This window comes from Pararge aegeria, chromosome 3 (assembly GCF_905163445.1).
Source record: "Pararge aegeria chromosome 3, ilParAegt1.1, whole genome shotgun sequence".
Classification (NCBI taxonomy): Eukaryota; Metazoa; Arthropoda; class Insecta; order Lepidoptera; family Nymphalidae; genus Pararge; species Pararge aegeria.
In genome coordinates this window covers 7,255,764-7,278,979 of record NC_053182.1, presented here as the reverse complement: position 1 = coordinate 7,278,979, position 23,216 = coordinate 7,255,764, and the positions used below count along the sequence as shown (strand labels likewise).

General features: G+C 35.9%; 3 protein-coding genes across 5 annotated transcripts in view; 1 reads left to right on the top strand and 2 right to left on the bottom strand.

The window, feature by feature from the left end:
- LOC120636122 overlaps positions 1 to 11,173 on the bottom strand; it is a 29,430-nt gene extending 18,257 nt beyond the window's left edge. The window contains exon 1 of the mRNA XM_039907423.1: positions 10,907 to 11,173. Within this exon, the coding sequence (XP_039763357.1) occupies positions 10,907 to 10,994 (88 nt within the window). The 5' untranslated portion in view covers positions 10,995 to 11,173. The remainder of the gene's footprint in view (positions 1 to 10,906) is intronic.
- On the top strand, positions 9,477 to 19,141 carry LOC120636129 (tetraspanin-7-like). Of its 3 annotated transcripts, none has more exons than XM_039907454.1 (5): positions 9,477 to 9,545; positions 15,034 to 15,222; positions 15,368 to 15,529; positions 17,697 to 17,825; positions 18,211 to 19,141. In XM_039907454.1, the coding sequence occupies exons 2-5, from the start codon at positions 15,094 to 15,096 to the stop codon at positions 18,364 to 18,366; spliced, it is 576 nt and encodes a 191-aa protein (XP_039763388.1). In that variant the 5' UTR covers positions 9,477 to 9,545; positions 15,034 to 15,093; the 3' UTR covers positions 18,367 to 19,141. The 3 variants fall into 3 exon arrangements, with proteins under 3 accessions (XP_039763388.1, XP_039763380.1, XP_039763371.1); XM_039907446.1 differs by lacking the exon at positions 9,477 to 9,545 and adding an exon at positions 13,435 to 13,607 and having other exon boundaries at positions 15,100 to 15,222; XM_039907437.1 differs by lacking the exon at positions 9,477 to 9,545 and adding an exon at positions 13,435 to 13,607.
- Positions 19,142 to 20,051: 910 nt separating this feature from the next.
- LOC120637092 (general transcription factor IIF subunit 2) lies at positions 20,052 to 22,594 on the bottom strand. The gene is made up of 4 exons (XM_039908728.1): positions 22,132 to 22,594; positions 21,310 to 21,521; positions 20,918 to 21,043; positions 20,052 to 20,307 (listed from the first exon to the last, which is right to left on the bottom strand). The coding sequence occupies exons 1-4, from the start codon at positions 22,433 to 22,435 to the stop codon at positions 20,137 to 20,139; spliced, it is 813 nt and encodes a 270-aa protein (XP_039764662.1). The 5' UTR covers positions 22,436 to 22,594; the 3' UTR covers positions 20,052 to 20,136.
- Positions 22,595 to 23,216: the final 622 nt, after the last annotated feature.

Genomic DNA, 23,216 nt, shown 5'->3' with positions numbered 1-23,216 from the left:
TATATATATATATATTATAGTTATATTTATATATATACATATATATTTTATTTATATATTTGTATAATATTAAATCTTATTTATTGCTCCACCTACCTCTTTTTTATGTTTTTTCCTTTAACGCCCTTGGTTGCCTGGAAGAAATCGCTATGTAGCGATAAGGCCACCAAATTGTACTCTCTTTATATGTATTTATATCTTTGTAACTACTTTTTTTTCTTTGGTGTACAATAAAAGTGTATTCATTCATTCATCTTAGGAACTGTGCCAGCGGTGGTTTCGAAGACGTTTTCGATTTTATTTAGTTTTACATATTTTATTATAGGTTATATTTATACAAAATTAAATTTATATAACATTTAATAAAAAAATAATAATAATAATTTGTCAAAAAATGTTGCTTTTTCTACTCAAACGAAAAATGAATTTCGCGGTTTTTGTGTATTTAGCTTATAAGTTAACCTCAAGGGTTGAGTTGACCAATCTTTGCGTCAAAAGTAAATACTTTTCTCTTACATAACTACCATATTAACTAGTAAGTAAACTCTTGGAAATTTAAACACAATACTTAATTCGCTATCTTAGAAAGTCTATTCTGTTATTAATGACATGAATGTGCCACCGCATATGCCAATCCTATTACTCTTTCTGTAAGATAATATGCAAATCGATTGACGAAATATCTTCAAAACTTTCTAAACAGCGATATAAAAAGAACCCAGTTAAGACTGTTGACGATTTCTTAACGCTTTGCAATTTATTTCTAGATCACTAAACCATTTTGTGACAATGTGATTAAACATCTACTTCTATGATACCCAAAATGGTCTACATCGACCCCAGCAGAGGTATAAAACCTTTGAATGAGTCAATGAATAAATATTTGGAATCCATGGGATGTAAACCTACAACGATAGATCTAAACCGGTCGAGATTTTTAATTTCGGTTTATTGGATCGATTAGCAATTTAACCAAACAAACTATTTTCAAGTAGGATAAGTAAGCTGAGACATAGTAATTAGGCGATTAGTGATCTACGATAGAAAAAAATTGAGAACCTCTGATCTACCCCATAAACAATATTGAAATCCCCGCCTATAATAATAAATTTATTATCAACAAATTAAAGTTACTAACATAACCCAAAGTGAAAGTCACGTGTAGTACATTTCTTAGTAACGAGAGTATAAAGCTGTTTGGCGCGACATTTACATTTGAAGTCGGCTGAACCGCACATAAATCTGACAGGGGTCAAAACCTAAATACAGGGGAAGTATGTCGTGGTAAATTATCTACTCGTATGTAACCTCAAGTTTTTTTTAGTTTAAAAGAAACTTCGTGAATTTGATGACGGCACTTGCTTAGGACTGCTGGCTTTTTTATTGTAAATGTCACGTTCGCACTGGACCACCTTTGGTTAACATAACGTGATATCTTGAAAAGTCTAAGATGGCGGTATGCATGTCTGAGTATTCTCACTGAGCTTAGCTCAGTGCACGAGTCGTTTGGATTTACGAGAATATTTTTTTGGGTTCGACCATCACATTTTCCCATACATCTACTTTTGGACATTTTTTGCAATAATTAATTGATATGGAAGAGCTAGTACAAAGGCAATCACAAAACGATCTTTTTAACCTGAGCAGCGCGTTTTGATTATAATAATAAAACAAAAAAGATCTTATAAACTAAACGCCACGGAGTCCCGAGTTCCAAGATTCACCATCAGGTGACGAAGCCAAGGAAATGCTTTGGCTCAGTTCTTACTAATTTAAATAAGTAAGTCGAGGGTATTGGTCATTGGTTTCAGTCACATATCACTGGGATGAAACAAAACCTGCTAGTGAGACGATAGTTTCTCGTCATTGTGGCGTTATTACCGATTTTATCGGCTCCATCTCAATTAGTGTTGCTATCTGAAAAGGCTGGCAAAAGCGAGGCGCGACCGTTAGCGCATCCATATAGCCAACCGCGAACTGTTTTACTGACGTAATGAAGCGCGCGATGTGGTCTGCGTCCGCGCAGTTCAGTTTATTGACAAAAACTCACAAACAAATAAACTGGGTCGATTACACGGTAAACACTTGGAGCGGTATACATTTTTCAAAGTCAGGTGATTTATGTAGTGCGAGATACGTAGATGTTTATTTGACAACACGGCATTCAGGGCTAGAAAAAATATTTTGGAGAAATGTTTCTACCGAGTTATGTTTATATTACAGATGTGATTTTTGTCTAATGATTTATCAATTAACAGCTGGAGAGTACAGATGTAGGTAATAAACGTGAATAGGTTCCCCAGCATTTTAAAGCAAATTTTAAGATGCTGAGTTGGTACTCCTAAATGATTTCTGACTTTAATTTTAGTGTACAGCGGACACAATTATTTTAAGAAGTAAGAGTAAGTAAATTTAATTCTAATGAAAAAATGTCCAAGTATGGACAAATATAACTCTTTACGCAAATTAAGGCAAGATTTTCAGAGTTAGGTATTTATTAAAATATAACAATAAAAAAGTTTAGCTAGGCATCGAAAATGACAATAAATAGTGGAAATGGGGGAGCAACGTAGGACTAATTGTGAAGTTTTAGTTTACAAAGTTTAGCAATTAAAAACGGTCAAGTAATGTCACGCTTTGAAGTAATTCCTTGGAAACCTTTAGCAGCTGGGCCTGCTACCTAACAACCAACGGAAAGAACAGTTTGTTAAAATCCCTTAAGTTTTTGCAAAACAGCGAAACCGTTTAACTGTCCAAACCAGTAGATATAGAGTAAAAAAGATAAAGGATTTTTTTTGTTAAGTGCCATATCTTCAAATAACTATCTAATTCTAAACTCTCTGTAAACTAAAAACTGAAACATAAAAACTATAACTCTATGAATTAATTATTTGTTAACTTTGTTGTTGCCGTTTGTCCAAACGGAGAACTATATACTATATCCACTAACTTCGCTTTAAATCTGAGATTAATTTAGTTTTCACTAGTCAGGCCCTGAGCTACTAAAGAACTACTCAGGACCTGAGTGGGTATTTGCTTAGCACACTACACTGTATGTGTTTAACATTATTTACTTATTTAGTTTATGTTTTACACTTCTACTAGAAAGCTTTGGTACTTGACCTAACGATATGTCGTTGCTAACCACCAGATTTCTTCGCACTTGTGCAAAAATGCAAATATTTTGGAAAGAAAGTATAAATAAGACCCATATTCAGGCTAATGACTCGCGGCACCTTCAATTTCCAATTTGGGGCGTTGATTTTTATCAAGACGTCCTCTGCTGAACACAGGATTTCTTCGCTTCTTCACACATTTCACATATTTATTGATTTTGATTCACGCCACGGTCTTGTGCCGCCTATCTCCAAATACTTGCTAACCTTTAGGTTAATAACCTATGCTTTTATGGGGAGTTTTACCAAGGGTACAATTTCAGGAGCAGGTCTCCATTTCAGCAGTTCAGGACTTGCTACTCCAACATTATCCAAGCTTTGTGCCTCGCTTACTACGACTTCAGTTTCATGTCAGTGGTTCCCTTTTCTTATATGGCAAAGCAATCTTAACTCCGCAATTAATGCCTTTTGTTAGATTTGGCACCTCCTACTATATACAAGAACTGTTAATTTTTACGTTACACATGTCTAACATAAGGTAGTCATAAAAATCGGGTCCGCGCGCAAATGGATAATTTCTGGCTAGTAAAACCCAGAAAATAAGAACTTTACTACCCGAGAAAAGAACCCAGAACCTTGCAACCCGAACATTCTAACCACTAGATCACCGGGACAGTAACAGCGAGATCGTAACGCTAGATTTGGTAGATATCATTTTGATTTTGATTTCACTATTCGTGTATTATAGGTATTTAAAAAATGGAGGTTATACCTAAAATAGAAATTTAGCTTTGTTACGGTGAGCGCTGTGAATATAAGCAGGAGGTCCCGGGGTCGATTTCCGGCAGGGGCAATTTGGGAATATATAGATTCTGATTTTTTTCTGGTCTGGTCGAAGCCAAAGCCAGGGGACGCTTTGGCCGTGGCTAGTTACCATCCTACCGAAAGGCGTGCCCCGATGTCGCGTAGAAACCGATTAGGGGTATGACCACCATACGCCCAAACAGGTTAGCCCGCTACCATTTTAGACTGCATCGTCACTTATCACAATGAGAGAGACTGCAGTTAAAGGCTAAAATGTAGTGGAATAAAAATAAAATTGAAATTGCGCGTTGATGTAACGTCATTTTAATATTGAGGTAGATATTTACATGTGCATGTAACAGTACATACGGGCGTCACCCTATTTCAAGCAGTAAAAACGTTATCCATCATCTTGGCATTGACCTAATGTAGGTCTGGGCTAATACTATTCAAACGACGAACAGGTTTTTGCGCTCACAGGTGATCTATCATGGGCGAACGGGAACTGTATCTGATAGCTTGACAGTAGCTCGGCCGCTCGTTGCAGTAATTTAAAGCGAAGGGACAATTTTATTTGCACCGTATTTCGTACAGTAAGCGCGTTGTAAGTTGGCCGGACAGAGATAAGTCACGAGTGACCGCGCGGATTCAGGTTTTAGAAATTCAATAGTAACTCTGAGGTTCTGAGGTCTGAAGACTTACACGTTGTACATGCGCAGTAGGACTCACATGCGCGTCTCGCAGAGGCGTGCACTGCTTGCTACCTAACCAATATTTTAAAAATAGATATTATATACTTTTTACTAAATATCTTCCTGCTTCCTGGTCAAAAACCACATAATATACGCCATAGAAATAATGGATAGACATTATTATCTCGTGGTGCTAATCTTAGCTCTACAGGAGAGCTATTTTCAACAAGGCAAAGTAACATTTTGACGCCATTACTCCAGGCACAGAGATGAACCTTGAGGTCTTATAAATTTGGTGATTGATCATTTCCTACTTTTCTCAGGTTCAGTTCGGATAAAATTGATCCATCAAATGCCGACAGAAAGACACGCGTATGTCAATCGATGATGCTTCTTGCTGATTAGTATTGGATGACCGGGAAACAATAGTTGGTGTTCGTAAAAATCTAGATCACGTCACATAAACAATAACAAAAAAGATGAAGTGATAATAATATGAATGGAATCAAAATAATTCGCTTTGTTTCATACAGAGCAGTTAATTCGGTCAAAACCGTTGTATGGCGAGATGCGAGATAAGCCTAGCGTTCCCGATGCAACGATTAGAGTAGCTTTATGTAGGTTCCTAAGTATATACCTTCCTAGTCATAGATAATGCAAGATTAACATTTCCTGCCGTGATGTTTAGACGTTTGTTACGAGTTTTGCACAGTGTAATTGGAGACATTATATTTTATACCTGAGAGCAACACAAAGATTACCTTCTTCTATCTACTTATAGAATAAATACAAAAATAATAAGTAATAATTAGTTCCCAATCAATGAATTGTTCGTGAGCATGAGCTTTTAATTCTTTTTAACGCTCAGCTTGAGCCCAGCAAGGAAGATAAAAAAAAACCTTTTTTCATGCTTGTCTGTAATGTCCACTAAGAACATAATACTATTATAGCTTAGTTTCTAAACTATCTAAGCATTAATTTATTGTCGGTCTTAAATACCACTCAGAATAGGTTTAGGTAAGTACCTACAACTTAACATGATATACCTAGGTTTTTTTTTTTTTTCAATCGCGACTTTAATTTAAAAATTATTTTAACAGACTCTAAATAAAGGCAAAAATAAAGGCAAATGAGAAATTAAATTATTTATTTATTTATCTATTATTTATGTACCATAAATTGTGATTGTGAACATAAGATACATGAAATGTACGAAGGAAAGCTTATCTCTATAAGAGATCTCTTCCAGCTACCCCAGGAAATATTTTTTGTTCGAAACGGTATAATAACCCAAGAGGTCCCATTTTAATCAGGTCAAGACCTATTGGAGGGATGCTGGTGAAATCGAGGTAATTCACATATTAAAGGCACACCTATGATTATTTTTTAAAGTAACTGGTGCCAAGTAAAACGTAGAAATTATCAAGTACCTATATACTTTGTATACCGTTCACTTTTATATGGTACCTAGAAAGGAAAGTACCAACCTAATAATTTTGTGCATTTAACTTGGCACTGACTAAAAAATTTAGTAAAAAATATTTAGTTTTTGCTTTGTAGTTGTCTCACAAAGTCAAGTATTTTTTGGCAATTTTTTTTTAAAAATAAAATTGGATTGGTTAAAATTCAATGTAGTTATGAAGTAAATTCAGAAAAGTTTTCATCCCCTGTCACTTATAAACCCTGTTGTTTGATGGCATTATAATAACTTAAAGCCTAACCCAGAGCTTTGGCTCTAAGCAGGTAATGATACGAAATTGCATATCAGTATGTTCATATCAGTAGTTTTTGCGTGATGCGCTGATAAACAGATGAGGAAAAAACAACTGATTTTACAATTTTCTAAATATATTGATAACATTGTTTACGGGAATCTTCTTGATTATTAGTACCTTCCTATGGGAAAACCTCAAATATATATTTGCCAAAGAGTTTAAGATAATGCCAGTTGTAGGTCGTGCCGCTGTTATACTGAGTAGGCTGTGCACAAAACGGAACTGTTATTAGTTTTCACGATTATATCATTTTCGCAGATAAAAACCGAAACGGAAGGACGCGATACAATGCCGTAGATTGCAACAAACCCGTTACCCACTGCTAAGTTCAATGCGAAAGAGTGTGAACAATCTCTAATTTGCAGTAAACCACTATTGTTAACAGACTATTACGTAATAGTTAATACCTATCGTGGGACAAATAATTATGAGTTCCGTTGCTGATATTATACTTAATTGTATGTAATTTTATGCAGGAGCTGCAAAAAATAGACATAGTTGCAGTTGGCAAGAGCTCTTTTAATTTAAATGCACATTTTTTACCTTGTCTATGGGTATATAATTATTCAGCAGAGATACCTACTATCACAGTTTTACGTCAACATCATAAAACTATACTTATCTATTCACAAACGATATTACAACTATTCTTTGTAAAGCACGGTAAGCATAATTAGAGAAAAAATATTCCCTGATTATATTTATCCTATATATTATCGGCGATCAGTCTAGCCCTGCGATGACCAACCCGCCTGCCCAGCGTGGTCATTATCGGGCATATCTTTAATGGGCCCCGCTTTTCCTGGCTTCCGCTGCCAACCCCGACGAAACGCGTCGCAGGTAGCCGTTGGATCCAAGCGGCTCAGAATCGTGGAACTTGGAACTCCCTACAAAAGACCTATGTCCAGCAGTGGACGTCTATCGGTTGATGTGATGATGATGATGATATATTATATTTCCTCACGATATTTTCCATCACTGTTCATGCAAGTGATGTAAAACAACATAACTTAGAAAAGTTTGAGGTGCGTGATGGGATTCGAATTCGGCTACCGAAAGTGAAGTCGAAGTCCTAACCACTGGGCTGTCACAACTTCCTAAGCCCTCAACTTTGCATAATGAGTATATAATAAGGCATCAAAAAAATGACGCTTTTGCGTAGAACTTGATTTCAGGTATCTGTAGAATACTACAATACTGCTACGCCATCAACGTTATCTTAAGCTACGCACAAAAAACCTTTCCTCATTCCGTTAGTATATCTACTATATCTACTATAGAACTAAGTTAATTAAAATTGAATAGTTCAAGCAGGCAAAAGCAATATGTCTTATTATTTCATTTCGGGGAAATAAAAAAACGCAAAACCAACTGCTTACAAACCAAACAACATTGTCACTAAGAAATTTGGTTCAGTTAATTATAAAGTTTCCTCGATGTAATAAACGTGTTTAATACATTGTTTAAAGTAACTTAGTACTTATATTATACTATTAATAGGTACCTATTTAAGTAGAGTACTTAAAGAGGTAACCGCAGTATTCTGTATACATGTCTGATACAGAAAATTTACAAAAACCTTCTTGAAAAGTTTTTTCCTCTCTAGAAATTAGCCTTTGACTGTCAGTCTAAGATGGTAGCGGGCTAACCTGTTTGGGGTGTGACAACCTAGTCGGTTTCTACCGACCGTCCGAACCTCTCGGACTAGACGAAATAAAACTGAGCCCCCACCGGGTTCGAACCCAGGACCTCTTATAAGACCCCAGCGCTCACCACTACGCCAGGGAAATCCTCAAAATTACAAAGTTACCCTTTGTATGTTTATAATGAAATCAGACTATAATAATTATAATGTACCTATAGTTTATATTATAATATATGGTGTTAATAGTATTTCTTAGTGTAGTAGGAAAGTCGGTTTTTAACATTGATAAAAGAAATGTTGCTGATCAAAACGCTACTGAGAGTTGGTACCTACCTATTTATTAAAATTATATCGTAAATTATATACTAAAACTAAACTCTCAATAACAAGTATCTACATAGGTACGTATAAACGGTACCTTTAAGCCATTATCTACGGTAAACACAATCCATTTAAAAACAAAATCATAACAAACAATTCTGTTTTCAACAAAATAGAATACGTGACATTATGTCGACCCAGTTTTCTCCTAAAGTGCAACAATGGTAACAAAGAGGCATATCTTTTAACTGTCGTCTTCTAACTCAAGGTTTAAGGGTCAGTTCGAAATAAACGTGCGGCGAGAAGGCATAACGAATACCTGCCAAACAAATTGTTTTGTATATTGAAGCTAACCTGAGGCATATGGAAACTAACCTAAAGCCTGTTACCCACAAAGACTTTAAAATTAAATCTCAGGCCTCATCCTCAAGCTAATGAGTCCAAACACGCTTTACCAGCAGTTTTATTATATTTATAGCAGGTCGAACTAATGACAAACCTAGCTGATATAAACCCGCCTATTAACAGAGCAACACTTCGCAGGACATGCATCAACCTGAGACGTGTTAAGCATCATGTGCTGAAAACAATAAACTACCCCATTCAGACTGGAACACAGCAAAACTGTCTGGCGACAGAAATAATTAGAGTATTAACTCTAAACGGTCAAGTGCCAGATTTTTTTTTTCAATTTGGATGGTATTTCGAACACATGTGGCGAATGCGTCGAACGAAACGTGGTATTTCCGAACGAAGCGACGCAGCCGTCACCTACTCGTTTGACATTAGAATAAGATTGTCACTTTGTTTTATTACCACGTGTAAAGGAGATTAAACCAAATAATACTACGACTCCAGCGTATTATTGGACTCGCTACGGGCCAGCCGCCAAACAGAAAGTGTTGGCAGTTACAAGACGTATTGCTGTAGTACTGCCCCGGACGAGAACTGTCACAAAGCTCGTCTACTACTATGTGCTCAGAGTTGGGTATCCCACAGTCTATTATATGGTGAAACATCAGCTCAAGTTTACGTATAAAGTTGTTCTACCCTTTTGGCTAGTTGGAAATGAACTGATGATCTTCAACGCCTGTAACAGATCTTTATAGAATCTATATAGGGAATCGAATCCTCGGAAACCCAGGGATGTCTATTGGTCAAAATCTTTGACTGAAGATTCTAACACATCAAGGTAGGAAAACATCGGGACTCTTGAGGAATGCTGTAGGTATGCCTGAGAGTTTTCCATAATGTTCTCAAAGGTGTCTAATCTTGGGCACCGTGGTTGACTACGGCCGGGACCCTTTTCATTCTGAGAGAGGAGACCTGGGCCGTAGAACTGGCCGGTGCGACGATAGTTTCATGATATTAGCTCAGCATTTACTTATAAAGTTTGTGTACATGATATCTGGACCCGACTTGGATCCCTCAGTGGTTAGGTTTATCTTTTAATTCCCCTACAAGTGAGCCCTTGACTGAAATCTCATCTGGTGATAATTGGTGATGCAGTCTAAGATGGTAGCGGGCTAACCTATTGGGGAGTGTAGCAGTTACATTAAACCCCTAATCGGTTTCCACGCGACATCGTACCGGAACGCTTAATCGCTTAGCACGCTTAGCTTCGCTTAGCACGTCTTTGTCGGTAAGGTGGTAATAAGCCACGGCAGAAGCAAGACCAGACCAGAGATAATTCTGAAATTATAAATTCTCGAATTTCCCCTGCCGGGAATCGAACCCGGGATCTCCAGCTTAAAACCACAGCGCTCACCGCTCCGCCAGGGAGGTCGTCAGTCGAAGGTATTGTAAGGATACCCCAAAAAAACTTAGGTACTCATAGTAGAATTAGGTAGGTACCTAAAAACTATTTGGTAAACTAAGTACCTAACGCGACGCGACGGGCTGGCCTGACTTGATGATACAATTTAATATTATTTACGACATTTATATGTATCAGTTTAAACATATTGAGTATTAAAATATATTTATTTTTGTGTTTAAACTTTTAAACACACGAATCCATAAGTCCTGTTACCTACATTTAAAAGAATATTATAGACCATGGTAACGAAAGAAGGTTAAAAAAGAAGCTTAATATTTATACATTTTCATGAAACTCTGACTAATATATCAAATAATAAGAAACTCGTACTACTGTCTTTAGTAATTAAACCAATAATAAAAATGTGTTTTTTTTTCGACGGATTCACTGAAGTCTCAAATTTGGTGGTACTAGTCGATACAGTATAAGATGGTAAGTCTAACCTGAATATTGCAGTTATTTTTATTAATAACCCATACCTCTAATCGGTTTCTACGCGACATCGTACCGAAACGCTAAATCGGCACTTGAACGCTAAAGTAAGTAGCCACAGCCGCAACCTTCCACCATACAAACATCGATTTCTAAACGTTTAATAGTTATAAGTTCTAACTTTTTAATTTGATAAAATAAATAAACAATTATTTTATAGACAAAACCTTTTCATAAACAAAGGCCCTTTCATAAAAGGGTAAAAGCTGTAGACTATTAGTGTACTTAATTGTTGATCTTACCATCATCTGCCTCGACTTCAGCGATCGGTGACACAAACGTAATTTGCAATATAAATCCGGCGACTAACAATTTCACGGAAAAAACCATTATGTCGTCGAATATTTTAATTGACAGTCGGTTATTTTAATTAATCACTTTCAGTCTTTTATTTGCATTTATTTAGCTGAGATCATTTATGTAAAAAAGTGATCGTAAGTTTTTACGAAGCTCGGAAGCCGGTCACGACTCGCGAGCGGTCGAATAGGCAAGCATGCGTATGCGCAGCTCGGTGACTTCTGAACGACTAACAAAACTATATAATTCTGAAAGGTCTAACATGCCTATGCGAGAATGCCTTTGGCTAGGTTTACACATTAAATATTACGACAAATATTTACTATATTGACAATAGGTATGTTTTTCAACATTGATAGAATTTTCGAAATCCATGTCAACGTTCTAACGGCTTCGTTTACTATAACTCTTCATTACAAGGGCAATTATCTATGTTTTTAAGCCGCCCGTCCATTCATGCGACGATCCGATAACTTCTGATTTGACTTCACACACAATTGATGCGACAATTGTACACAAGCAAAATTGCCAAAAAAGCTATTGAATAGGTGCAGTTAAATTCTGACCTAGATCAGTATCAATATCTTGGTATCTAGAGTTAATTTTTTCTTACCTGTATTTTAATGTACATAATCTTTTCGTTCCTTTTTAGCGTCTATTTTAAATTATCAAGAAAATAATAACTTCACTGTGTTTTAGGTTCACATAGATTTATTTTTTATTATGAAAGCGACATAGTTTATTTCGTTTATTTTCAAGACGGAAAACGCTAAAGTCTATATATACAAACTTCGCGACGCCACCCATGGATACCTAAGCACAATAAGTAATAGGTAGTGTTTAAAATCTGATACCCACCATTTAATGGTGGGTATTCTGCTGTACTTATATCTCTAAATTACACAGAAATTTCAGGTCTAAAAGTGATGTCGCTCTTTCATAAAAAAAATCCTGACGAAAAGGTTTATATTAGATGGATAGATTGGCGAAAATCTTTTTGGTGAGAATTTGAAGAAATTACAAATTACACCGTACAGATTCCTGATTTTCGCGGAGTCTAGCAAAGTAGGCTTGATTTTCATAGTTTGTTTTAGAAACGTATGACCAATAGTATTATCACCATTGGTGCTGATTTTGTAATACACAAATCTCCAAACTCAACTAAATTGCGGGTTTAAAAGTACCTAGTGCGGAGTGCCATCCTTCCCACTATGCTATTTGAAGAAAAGGCCAGCATTACTTTAAGTCATGGCACCATTATCACTAATAATGAATGTATAAATCAAGCCTTTTGCCTAAGCTATAAAGTTCGGAATAGAGAAAGAAAGGAACTAATAGTGTTTATCTTGCATTAGGCATTCAAAGAAAAGCAAAAGTTAAAGCTATTAATATCCCGGCCGCTGCAAGTTGCGAAGTACTGAACTCACCTTGAATATAAACTGGTTATTTTAATTTAATTATTCTTCTTTGTATACGAATTATGTGCCTCGTTGGTCTAGTGAGTAGCGTGACCAACGGTTCAAGAGGTTTTGGGTTCGATTCCTGGGTCACGAATTGCTCGGTATTGAACTTTTCTGTTATAACAATTGCTTCTAATTCCACTTCCTACTTACCTACTCGTAGAAAAGAATGGGAAAGAAAAGAATGGGAAATACAATTACATTTTGGGAACATGAACCGAAATGAAACAAAAAATATTTCTCCATGGTTGAGTACGCAATGGGCCAGCGTGGTGGACTACGGCCTCAGCCCCTTGTCATTGTGGGAGAAGACCCATATCCTGTAGTGGGCCGGTAACGGGTTGATATGATGACTCAGGATTTATTATTTTTTATTATATTTTTTTCCTTGGGGGCCCAATGGCTCACGGCTTATAATTTGCCAAGACTTCGGGCTTGAAGTTTGCCGAGACATTCGGCTTGAAGTTTGCCAAGACTCTATTACTATAGAGCTTTGTGTGACAGAAAGTTCCTACTACTGCCATGCTTATTTCTGCTACTAAGTTCCGGCCTGAAGGGCGGGGTATTACAAGAAAATGATCCTTAACAATCCCGCTTAAGGTGATCGGCACAATGGGGAAAATTGGAAGATGCGTTTCTTGTATTTTTGAAACGGTTTTTTACCTACCATCTGGTGGGCCATCTTATAGTTCCGTCAATTATTACGAATAAAAAAAAACTAAAGAAACAAGAAATCCCAGTAAATACTATCAATCGAGATCGTAAATATTAATAACTTTATATTAAAACGTGTCAAATCTCGTATCTCTGATTAAAAAGTTCGAACGTGCTTTCACGCTCAGCCTTCCAATCATACGAAGCCATCTCAATCGAAACAAAATATCTATATATAGCTACATTTGCTGCCCGAAATAAACCTTCATGAATGTGGAACGATATATTTACAAACAAAGGGGAGACGCCGATTTATTGACGCATGCGTAAAACACCAGCGCGCGCACTATTATCATATGATAAGCATTCATTCCCTACTCCAGCTTTCCGAGCCAAACATGTTGCTCACTAAAACTGTCATTCAAACAAAAATAAAATAGATACAAACACCACAATGGGCAACCAATTTAATAATGTAGCTGTAATAGCTTGCCTGAAGACCCTGCTTTTCGTTTTCAACATTGTGTTCTGGGTAAGTTTTATTTAAAACTCAATTTCAGTGATTAAAGATGATATCTTAATACTTAGTGTTACCTCTAATAGCTATCCCAAAGCTCACAAAAAGTTAAACTTAATCTACAGTTTTTTGTCACTTTTCAATTCAGTTTGAGAAGTTTTTAGATTACTCTATGTCTAGTGTTAGGGGCCCGCATATGTGATTTTTTGTTGCCCAGCCTAATGTATGTTCATTATAAGTATTTAATTTTCCGCATATGCAAATAAACTCTTTAGGCTTTGGTTTTTAAACACTTATACTACACTACTACTATCTACTTAAAAGTATTTCTATAACGCTTTGGCAAGAACGCTTCAAAAAAGTTAGGGTAAAAACATGAAAGTGAATAAAACTATTATTCTCATATTTCGATTTAAAGGTTGCTTTATGTCAGAAATAGAACTATGGAGTTACGAATTAAATAGAAAAACTCTAGTTAGTCAGTAGGCAAAATCAGTACTTAAAATGATTTTAATTTATTTTAATGACCGATAACTTGCTTGAAAAGCATGGACGATCGTTTTGGTTTTGTATAGAAAAATATAAAAAATATGTATTGGGTAATAAGAGGCAAATATCAATATAATGTGCATTCAGCTTTACAAATATGTTTACCAACTTATGTGAAATTGTTTTACTTTTTGTGTTGTATTTCTTTTTCTTTCTACTGTTGTATTGATATTCTGTATAACATTTTTGTTTCAATAAATGTTTTATTATTATTTATTACAAATACAATATTAATAATAGTAAAAATTCTTTATTCCACACACAATCATAATACATAAACAACTTATAAACTAAACTAATTGTAATGGCGGCCTTATCACTGTTAGTGATCTCTTCCAGATTCAAATATACCTACCTATTTATATGCACACCCTAATTACGTCTCGTCTTGAGCTGTGTTTTACGTCATTGGTCTGGAAGAGATCGCTATATAGCGATAAGGCAACAAATTTACACATTTTTATGTAGTGTGCAATAAAAATGTATTTATTCTTTAGAAACACCTCACAAAACAGATTTTTAAAAGGAGAATAGAATCGAAATCATATCTGCTTATTTGTTGTGACCCTTACCAATGATTCGGATGGCAGAGTCTGCCGAGAAGAAACTCTGCAGTTGTTCTTACCGAACTTAGCATTTTTACAATTATTAAAGTGTGTTGGACAATCGTGTATATTACAATGGAAGGCTTATTATAGACTAACACATTGTAACGCCTGCTTATATCCATCTATAAAACTCTAATAATATTATTCAATTAAAGTTTTGGTAATTGATACTTTCACAAAACGTGAAGTAGGTATAATAAGAACGGTTTTTCTTTTCTTCACTGTCAAGTTCTTTGTGTCCATTGTACGAGTGTGGTTTGAATGACGAATGCACACTTTCACAGCTGACGGGGCTTCTCATCCTAGTTGGGGGCCTGTGGGCGGAGTTCGACCTTTATAAGTATATGGAGTTGTCCCCAGAGTTCTCTGGGACCGCCCCGCTTGTGATCATTGGCATCGCAAGTCTGATAGTGCTCATCAGTTCCATCGCATTCTCATGCATCATTAAAGGACAACCTGTGCTGCTATATATTGTAAGTAAAACGACCTCTATTTTAATGATAAAAATCTTCCGCGTTCAAAACATGTCATGGAAAAAATATAATATGCTAATCACTAGCTCAAAGAAGCAGTAATTATTGCAAGAAACATAACAAAAAATATGTACCTATGTTTCAGTATGGTGGATTTCTGGTCTGCATTTTTATGATGGATGCGGGAGTTGGCGCTTCGGCGATTTGTTACCGGGACACCTTTGCAAGAGGTCTACACGACGGGCTCACGAAAACGATCATATCGTACAATCCACAAAAGGCTAACTTTGACTTTGCTCAATCGGCGGTAATTATTATTGAAGAACTGTCCAAAACAAATACACCAAACTCTCAAGATTCGTTTAAAATGATTTCAGATTATATGAAATTTTATCTAAGCTCATTATATAACAGCAAATCAATCGCTACCTTCGCAAACGTAGACGCTGTCGCTTTGTGGGATTATAATGTCTCATCGGTATTGTTTTTCGGTCTTTTAAAAATCGATCATTTAGGCGCTTTGATAAAAGTACCGGATACTTTTTTAGATATCTCTATGCAAAATTAGGCCAAGATCTGTTCCGTGGTTGTCCTAAAGTTTGCATTCCGCAATTGTAATTATAATTACGAAGCAGATGACCCACCTGTTGGTTAGTGGAAAACCATCGCCTATTTAAATTATGCAGGGCATATAAGGAACACATCCTGCAACGTGCCGCTTTGTCCATCAACCTAAGGCATATGTACTAAGCCTCATGTACCTTACACCAGTGTTAGTATGAAAGTAGGTAGATACGAAATTTCTGAGCGATTAAAAACTTGATTTAAGTATTCCTAGATTATTGACTAGCTGGGCTGCGTAACGAATTATCCATCAAATGAGCCGTTCATTGAAGACAAGTTATTTTACCCACGACTGAGAGCAAGTTTAAAAAAAACTAAGTAAATTCATTTATTACAAGTAGGCCTTTTTAAAAATTTGACCACTGTTTCTGTCTGTGAGGCCCGTTCCCAGCTGTGAGACATAAATAACCTAAGGTTTTATTTGTCTACAGTAAACATTCTTTATTTTGGTACTTTATTAATCAGCGTACTGCTATTTAGTATACTTCACCTCCTAATCAGATACCAAACGTAAAGTTTTTTCAATCGTACTGTCAAATATACAAATATGATATTAGGTAAAGCTACTAATATAACTGTTCTGCTCTTGGAGCTATTTGAAACTCTCGTTCAGGTAATCATTGCAAATCGCAAATGCCCGTCCCTAGGACCTACTCCCGTTTTGCCTTTGACAGATAGACAGACAGACAAATTAAAAAAAAATTACAGTTTTGGCTTCAGTATCGATTATAGAGTAGGTAAAAATTTTTTTTTAAACTATCTTCAATGTACTGAACTCGACACGTTACAGTTTTATAATAAGTATAGTTAGATTGCGATTTAGTCTATTCGTGTAGGTAAGTATGTACGTGGCTAATGAGTAACTAAATTATGACTTAAACTTCTAGGTAGGAATTTAAATTCAGTTACAATTAAGATATACCTACGTAGTCCAGTCTCAGACTTGACTCAGTCTCAACCTGAGGATAACCGGCCTACGACAGTGCACTGGTGGTCTCTGCTCAGAAGGGTTTAGGCCGTAATCCACTACGCTGGCCAAGTGCAACTAAGTTCTAAGACTTCCCACGCCTTCGAGAACATTACGGAGAAGTCTCAGGAGTGCAGGTGTCCTCACGATGTTATTTCTTCGCCGTTAAAACAAGTGGTATTTAATTCATCATCATTAGGTGCCATCTTCACATCGAAGTTCGGAGGTCAGCCGGTGGAAAATCGAACGATGATGTAGCTACCGCACTATAGGGGGGCAGCAGTCCTGATAGTAGGGAGGAAAGCCCTAAAGAATCGATCTGGATCCGGTTTCACCCCAGGACAGTTGTGCGCAGGTCTAAAGACTGGCTATTGGTCACAATACTACGATGTGGAAAGCCACGGGAAACTACCACATTATTCCCTAGTTAATCGGCATGCGTGAGAAAATAGGGTATTTAATTGCATAAATAAAAAACGCACATAACCCTGGACAGTTAGGGCCGCAGAGCGAACTTAGTCCGCCTGAAATTGAGGCCGAAACCCTAACCTCCAGAATATCACCGCGTGAATGAATTGATACATTTTATAAATATCATTTAGCCTAGTGGTTAGGACTTCAGCTTCACTTTCGGGTCCGAGTTTAATCCCACCGCTAAGTTAGTAAGTTATGTGCTTCAATTTAAATATCACTTGATTTAACGGTGAAGGAAAACATCGTGAGGGAACCTGCATGCCCGAGAATTCTCCATAATGCGAGTTCTCCAGGGCGTGTGAAGCACACCAATCCGCTCTGCCGTGGTGGTCTAAACCCTTCCCATCGTGGGGGGAAACCAGTGCTCTGGTAGTGGGCCACAAATGGATTAAATATTATGTTAAAACAGTTGCAATGCTGTGGGGTCTCCAACTATACGGATTGGATGCGCCTGTCTCCCCAGCGTGTTATCCCGATCTCTTGCTGTCTGGATAAAACTCGCTGTGTTACGGCTAACTACAGCGACGTTTTTCAAAGGGTAAGATAATAAGACTTAGTTTACAAAAAATCATCTTAATCATCCTATTAACGTTCCACTGATAATAGGCAAACATCTCTTCTCTCAAGGAATAAGCTGAAACACTTTAATGCACGCAAAACATAAAAGAATAGATGGACATTTAGAAGTTTACATTAAAAGTTTACAGTAAGAACATTGTAGGCATGCAAAGGAAGTCTTCTGCTGCAAACAATCTTTTACAGGCAACCTTTGTGGACCACGACACTGCTGCAGTACGAGTTGGCGGGTCAAACGATTATTATCACGTGTTAGTTATATAAACAGTCGTGTGATCTCAGAAAAATCTTGTACAATTACTCTTTCTCTCATTCCATTCCATTTTTAAATTTTATTTAATTTTCAGGGATGCTACGAGGTATTAACGGAGTATCTCACAAACAATTTGAATATCCTGTTCGGAATGGCTATTGGAACAGCGCTCTTGCCTTTAATGGGTGCTTTGTTGTCCTGTTCACTCGCCAGGTACATTGAAAAATCCAAGTATGACGTTATCAATTGAAACCTACGCTCAACTAACGGATAAATTGAATATCGACTTTGAATTTCAGGACCGAATACTTAATCATTTAGACAGTTTTAATCTATTCAAATACATGTAATTTACCGCCTTTTTGAACATGTTAAATCGTCTTCATTGAATTTCTTTATAGGTACTAGGATCCGGATTTTGATAACAAATCTTGAGAAGGCTAGTCGTGAATTGAACAGTAATTATTTTTAACCAGTTTTAAGACTCTCCATAATTAGTTACCAATCGGTCATGCAAAATTTTTAAAAAGTTTTAAAACCTACTTCGTAACAACTTCCTGATGACTACTAATAATAACTTACCTACCTCCGATAATAAAAATATATAATTTGCAACAGAGATTTGCGGAGGTTAGTAGCAATAATACGGTCAGGATAATTTAACAAGTAACTTCGTTCTTTGTAGTTCCTATAATTTTTTTTTTTTTAATTTTCACCTAATAAAGAAAAGCCGCCGGCCGGACGACTGCGCTAGCACAGGCTACAGCCGCCTCTTTCGCCGCAGACTTACTCAAGCTATTCAATTTACGGCTAACCGTTTTGTATAGCAATTGTATCAATGTTTAACTTCTTCTTCTTAGGGTGCCGTCTCCTTACGAAGGTTGGCAATCATTAGGGCTATCTCTACCTTGGATGTACAATGTTTAACTATTACGTACTTAATATTAATGTTTGTTACTGAACTTTATATTCTATTACCTTCTTGAAAACTTGTCAATTTTTCATTGTAAAAATTAATATTTAAGTTACAATAAAGTTAAATTACGAACGAATGGCCATTTATTTAAAGTAGCAAATACAAAAAATCCTCTCAAATTGCTTCAAATAAGGATTTAAGTATGAGTAGGTACACTTGTAATCACCATCATCATCAAAGCTCTACAGCCCTGGGTGGGCCTTGGCTTGGTCAATCATATTTCTCAATTTTAGGCCGTCAGAAGCTGCTTCTTTCCAGCTCCGAACTCCCAGAACCCTCCTATCCCTCTCAGCTCCATCACTTCACCGACCCCTAGGTCGTCCTCGGTCTCTACGCCCCTCCAAAGTGCCCCCCATCAACCTCTTTGGGGCTCTCGTGCCTTCCATGCGTTGCACATGCCCTGCCCATTGCATTCTTAACAGTTTGATAGTCTTGACGACAAATAAGATTAAAAGAAGAGAAGAGAAGAAAAAATAGAGAAATAAGATTCAATGTAACAAGCATTTATGTAACGCAGTTTATACGCCTGGCTACATAGTTTATAGCTACATAGCAATCTCTTCCTGATAACCAATGACGTAAGGAATATTAATTTATATAAGAGTAGTATATGCACTTAAAATAATTACAATCTTTATGATCAACTTCCTCATCTCAGAATGAGAATGGTTCCGACTGTAGTCCACCACAGTGGCCAACTGCAGATTGGTTGATTTCATAAACCTTTGAGAACATTGTGGAGAACTATCAGGCATGCAGGTTTCCTCACGATGTTTTCGTCTTAGTTAAAGAGTGAGATATATTTACATATAAATTGCTTTAAATAAAAACGCAAGTAACTCTGAAAAGTAAGAGGTGCTTGAGGTGCTACAACAGACCAATTTATTACACAGATGTAGCTGTGGATTCTATGAACCTAAAAGTCATGAGCTTATAAGAGTAAAAAATAAAACTTATTCTAACTTTAAAATCCATTTTATTTAATGCATTATTTTATATGAACCATTACCATTTGCATAGTCAATTATACCTATTAATAAATAATTATTCACTATCAGAGCTGTTCTTGCTTTCTTTTGTTTCAACTGGTACTTCCTGTTTATAATGCCTATATTCCGGTTTCAGCTCCCACATGTTCTTATGGGGGTTCTTCAAATTATAGTTACACACTTCTTTAAGTATCTCTTTTAAATATACAATAGGTTGTTTAGTGATCTAGAAAAAGAAATATTTTTGGTAAGACAAAAGTTCAAAAACACATTTTTTTCATTCCACTACAGACTAGCTCATGAACGCAATCACACCTGTTGTTTAGTGCTGATGCAGTCTAAGATGTCAGCAGGCTAACCTGATAGTGTTCGATGGTATTGCAGTTTAGTTAAACCCATACCTGCATTCTACACTGCCTTGTCTGTAGGGTGGTAACTAACGAATACGTAAAAAGTCTCCCACCAGACCAGTAGGGCTAACATACCACAATATAATAACAATGTCTAGATTTACTCTTAGAAATACTATCAAAGATGAATGGTTCATTATCTGATAATTAAAATAAACCTTTCATATTATAACCAAGAAAGGACTTTCCAAATTAACAATTTCAATTTAAAATTGTAAATAAACATAATTATTTTTTTTTTTCCTATACTTTATCTGCTATTGGTTTTTCAGCTACAGGTGGGGTTATTGATTTTATTATTAAGAAATATGTATATAATTGTGTTAGGATATGAAGTATCACAACTTGTGCCAACCTTACTACACTCAAAGGCTTTGGTACATAATCATTTGTAAAATAATTACAGGACCGCCTTAAATTACTTACCTTTTGAAGATCTTTTATATTATAATACTGATGTTTTTCAAACGCAGCAAATAGAACATTAAGAACAGCCTCTTTGTCATCGCGAGCCTTTTTACCTTCTGCTTTCTTCTTTTCTTGATATTCAATCTACAAAAGGAGACAATACTGTCAAACAATAAACAATAGATGATTTCAAAACATACAACAAAGATTATAAAATCTTTTAAGCTCTATTGGTCATGGTTATCACTAACATGTCACAATCATTGATAAAACCCACCAACCTGTATTGTAGCAGCATGGTGACCCAGCTCTAGTTCTCCTCACACTTGTGGGACAGGTAGTCTATGCCCAGTAGGACATTGATAGGACTATATCTCATATAGTGAAAAATTTGTAATAAATAAACTTACATTATGCTTATGATCTGAAACTGGCTTAAAGGTTTGTACTATGCGTTCTAATTGTTGCACTTGTCTTTGCGGCATGGACGCCTTCCTGATAGATTCAGACTTGAGCTTGTAATAAGTAGGGTCAGCATATGGTCTGCACTCTAACTTCTGTACTATCCTACCTTCCATATACAGTTTTTCAGCCTCTGGCACCACAGAATCGGTGTTTGAAGCTAGAAAGGCAAATAATCTCCCATTAGTAATTATGTTTAAAATAAAGTATGCCGTTTGCTACTCAAAGAGCAACAGAATAATATTGATTTTATTTTTGCATTTGTATAGTTTATTAGCTAAAAACTGTACCATACAGGTTGATGATAGTTAATAAAATGTAAAGAGGCATGATTCCTATGATATTAAATTTAATTTATTGCAGTCGGAATGGGAAGCTGAAAGTTAAGAATAATATGACAAACTAATACAAGAATCTCCTGTCTCCAATTGTTTTATTAATTTAATAAAATGTTTAATAATTTTCAATTATTATATTATGTTTTAAAAAGTTAATTACATTTATTGGGAATGGCATAGAATTTTACTTGATTATCGTACTTATAATATTAAGATGAGATTTATCTGAATATCTCCTTGAATTGTTCATATTTATCCTGTAATTGTAGTCATATATATCCATTTAATAAAAAGTAATGTTTATTCATTGTAACATGGTGCATGTGATAGGTCAGGAGCACATAACTTAGTTGGAACAGCATTCCAAAAACACATATGACAGGGAAGCAGGTTATAAAACTTTTTTTTTTGATTCACATGAAGGAAACTTACGGCCTGCATGGGAGAAAACTCCCAATGATTGTCGAGTCACATTCGATACATTAAGACGATGTTCTTTGGGTATAGATTGTTCACCTGGGTCCTTCAGACATAATACAGCCTCGGAAAGGGACAGCTGCACTTGTGCCTTTTGCCCGGGAACACGGGATATCTTTAATTTACCTACTTCGATCTCACCAGGGGCTTTATCCCATTTATTTGCTATATACTTTGGAACTTTTACAAGCCAAACACCGCGACCTGTGTTTGACAAATCCAACTCCCTGTCAAATTGTGGCAAAGCATTCACACTCATTATTTATTTGTTTAAAGTGACTATCAAATAGCTAACTGCTATTTGAAAGATTAACACAATAGATATAAAATAATATTGAACAGTCAAATTTTACTGGAATCATGTATCACACATTGAACCAGAATGATGTTTTGACAAATTAATTATTAATCTATCAAATCTGTTTCAATCCACACCATAGACTTCCTCTTCTTCTTTTGATTTATGGCTTTTCGACCATAGACTTCATATCTCAGTCAAGACACGACAATCGGTGGCAAATGTCAATGTCAATATAAATCCATAACACATTACACATTGCAGTTTAGATGGGAAAGAGGATCTAAACCACAGATGTGTTGTGTATGTGATATAAACACTTCATTGAACCTGCTAAACATGATGACCAAGTTTCATTGAATATGCCATACTCTTCTTTAAACAATGTCACGCCGTGTGTGACACCAATCCGATCGTATCGCGGATAGTTCTTAATTAATTTCAATGTGTGAACATAAAATATTCAAAATAGCAATCTATTTTGGAGTAACTTAAAATGCAAAATTATATTTGTTTTAAACAAGTTTTCAATCAGTTTCTCATAACTTTAAATTTTTTTTAATTGACAATTATTAGGATCATAAAGCTCGTAGCTAGGAGTAAACATAGAGATATATATATAAAAGCGCAGAAGGGCCTTCTTCTAAACTCATTTCTTAACTTATTGTAAATTAACAACTCTTCTTTTAAAATAACAACACAAGTCAGTACAAACACAAAATTATTATATTCCTCTAGTATG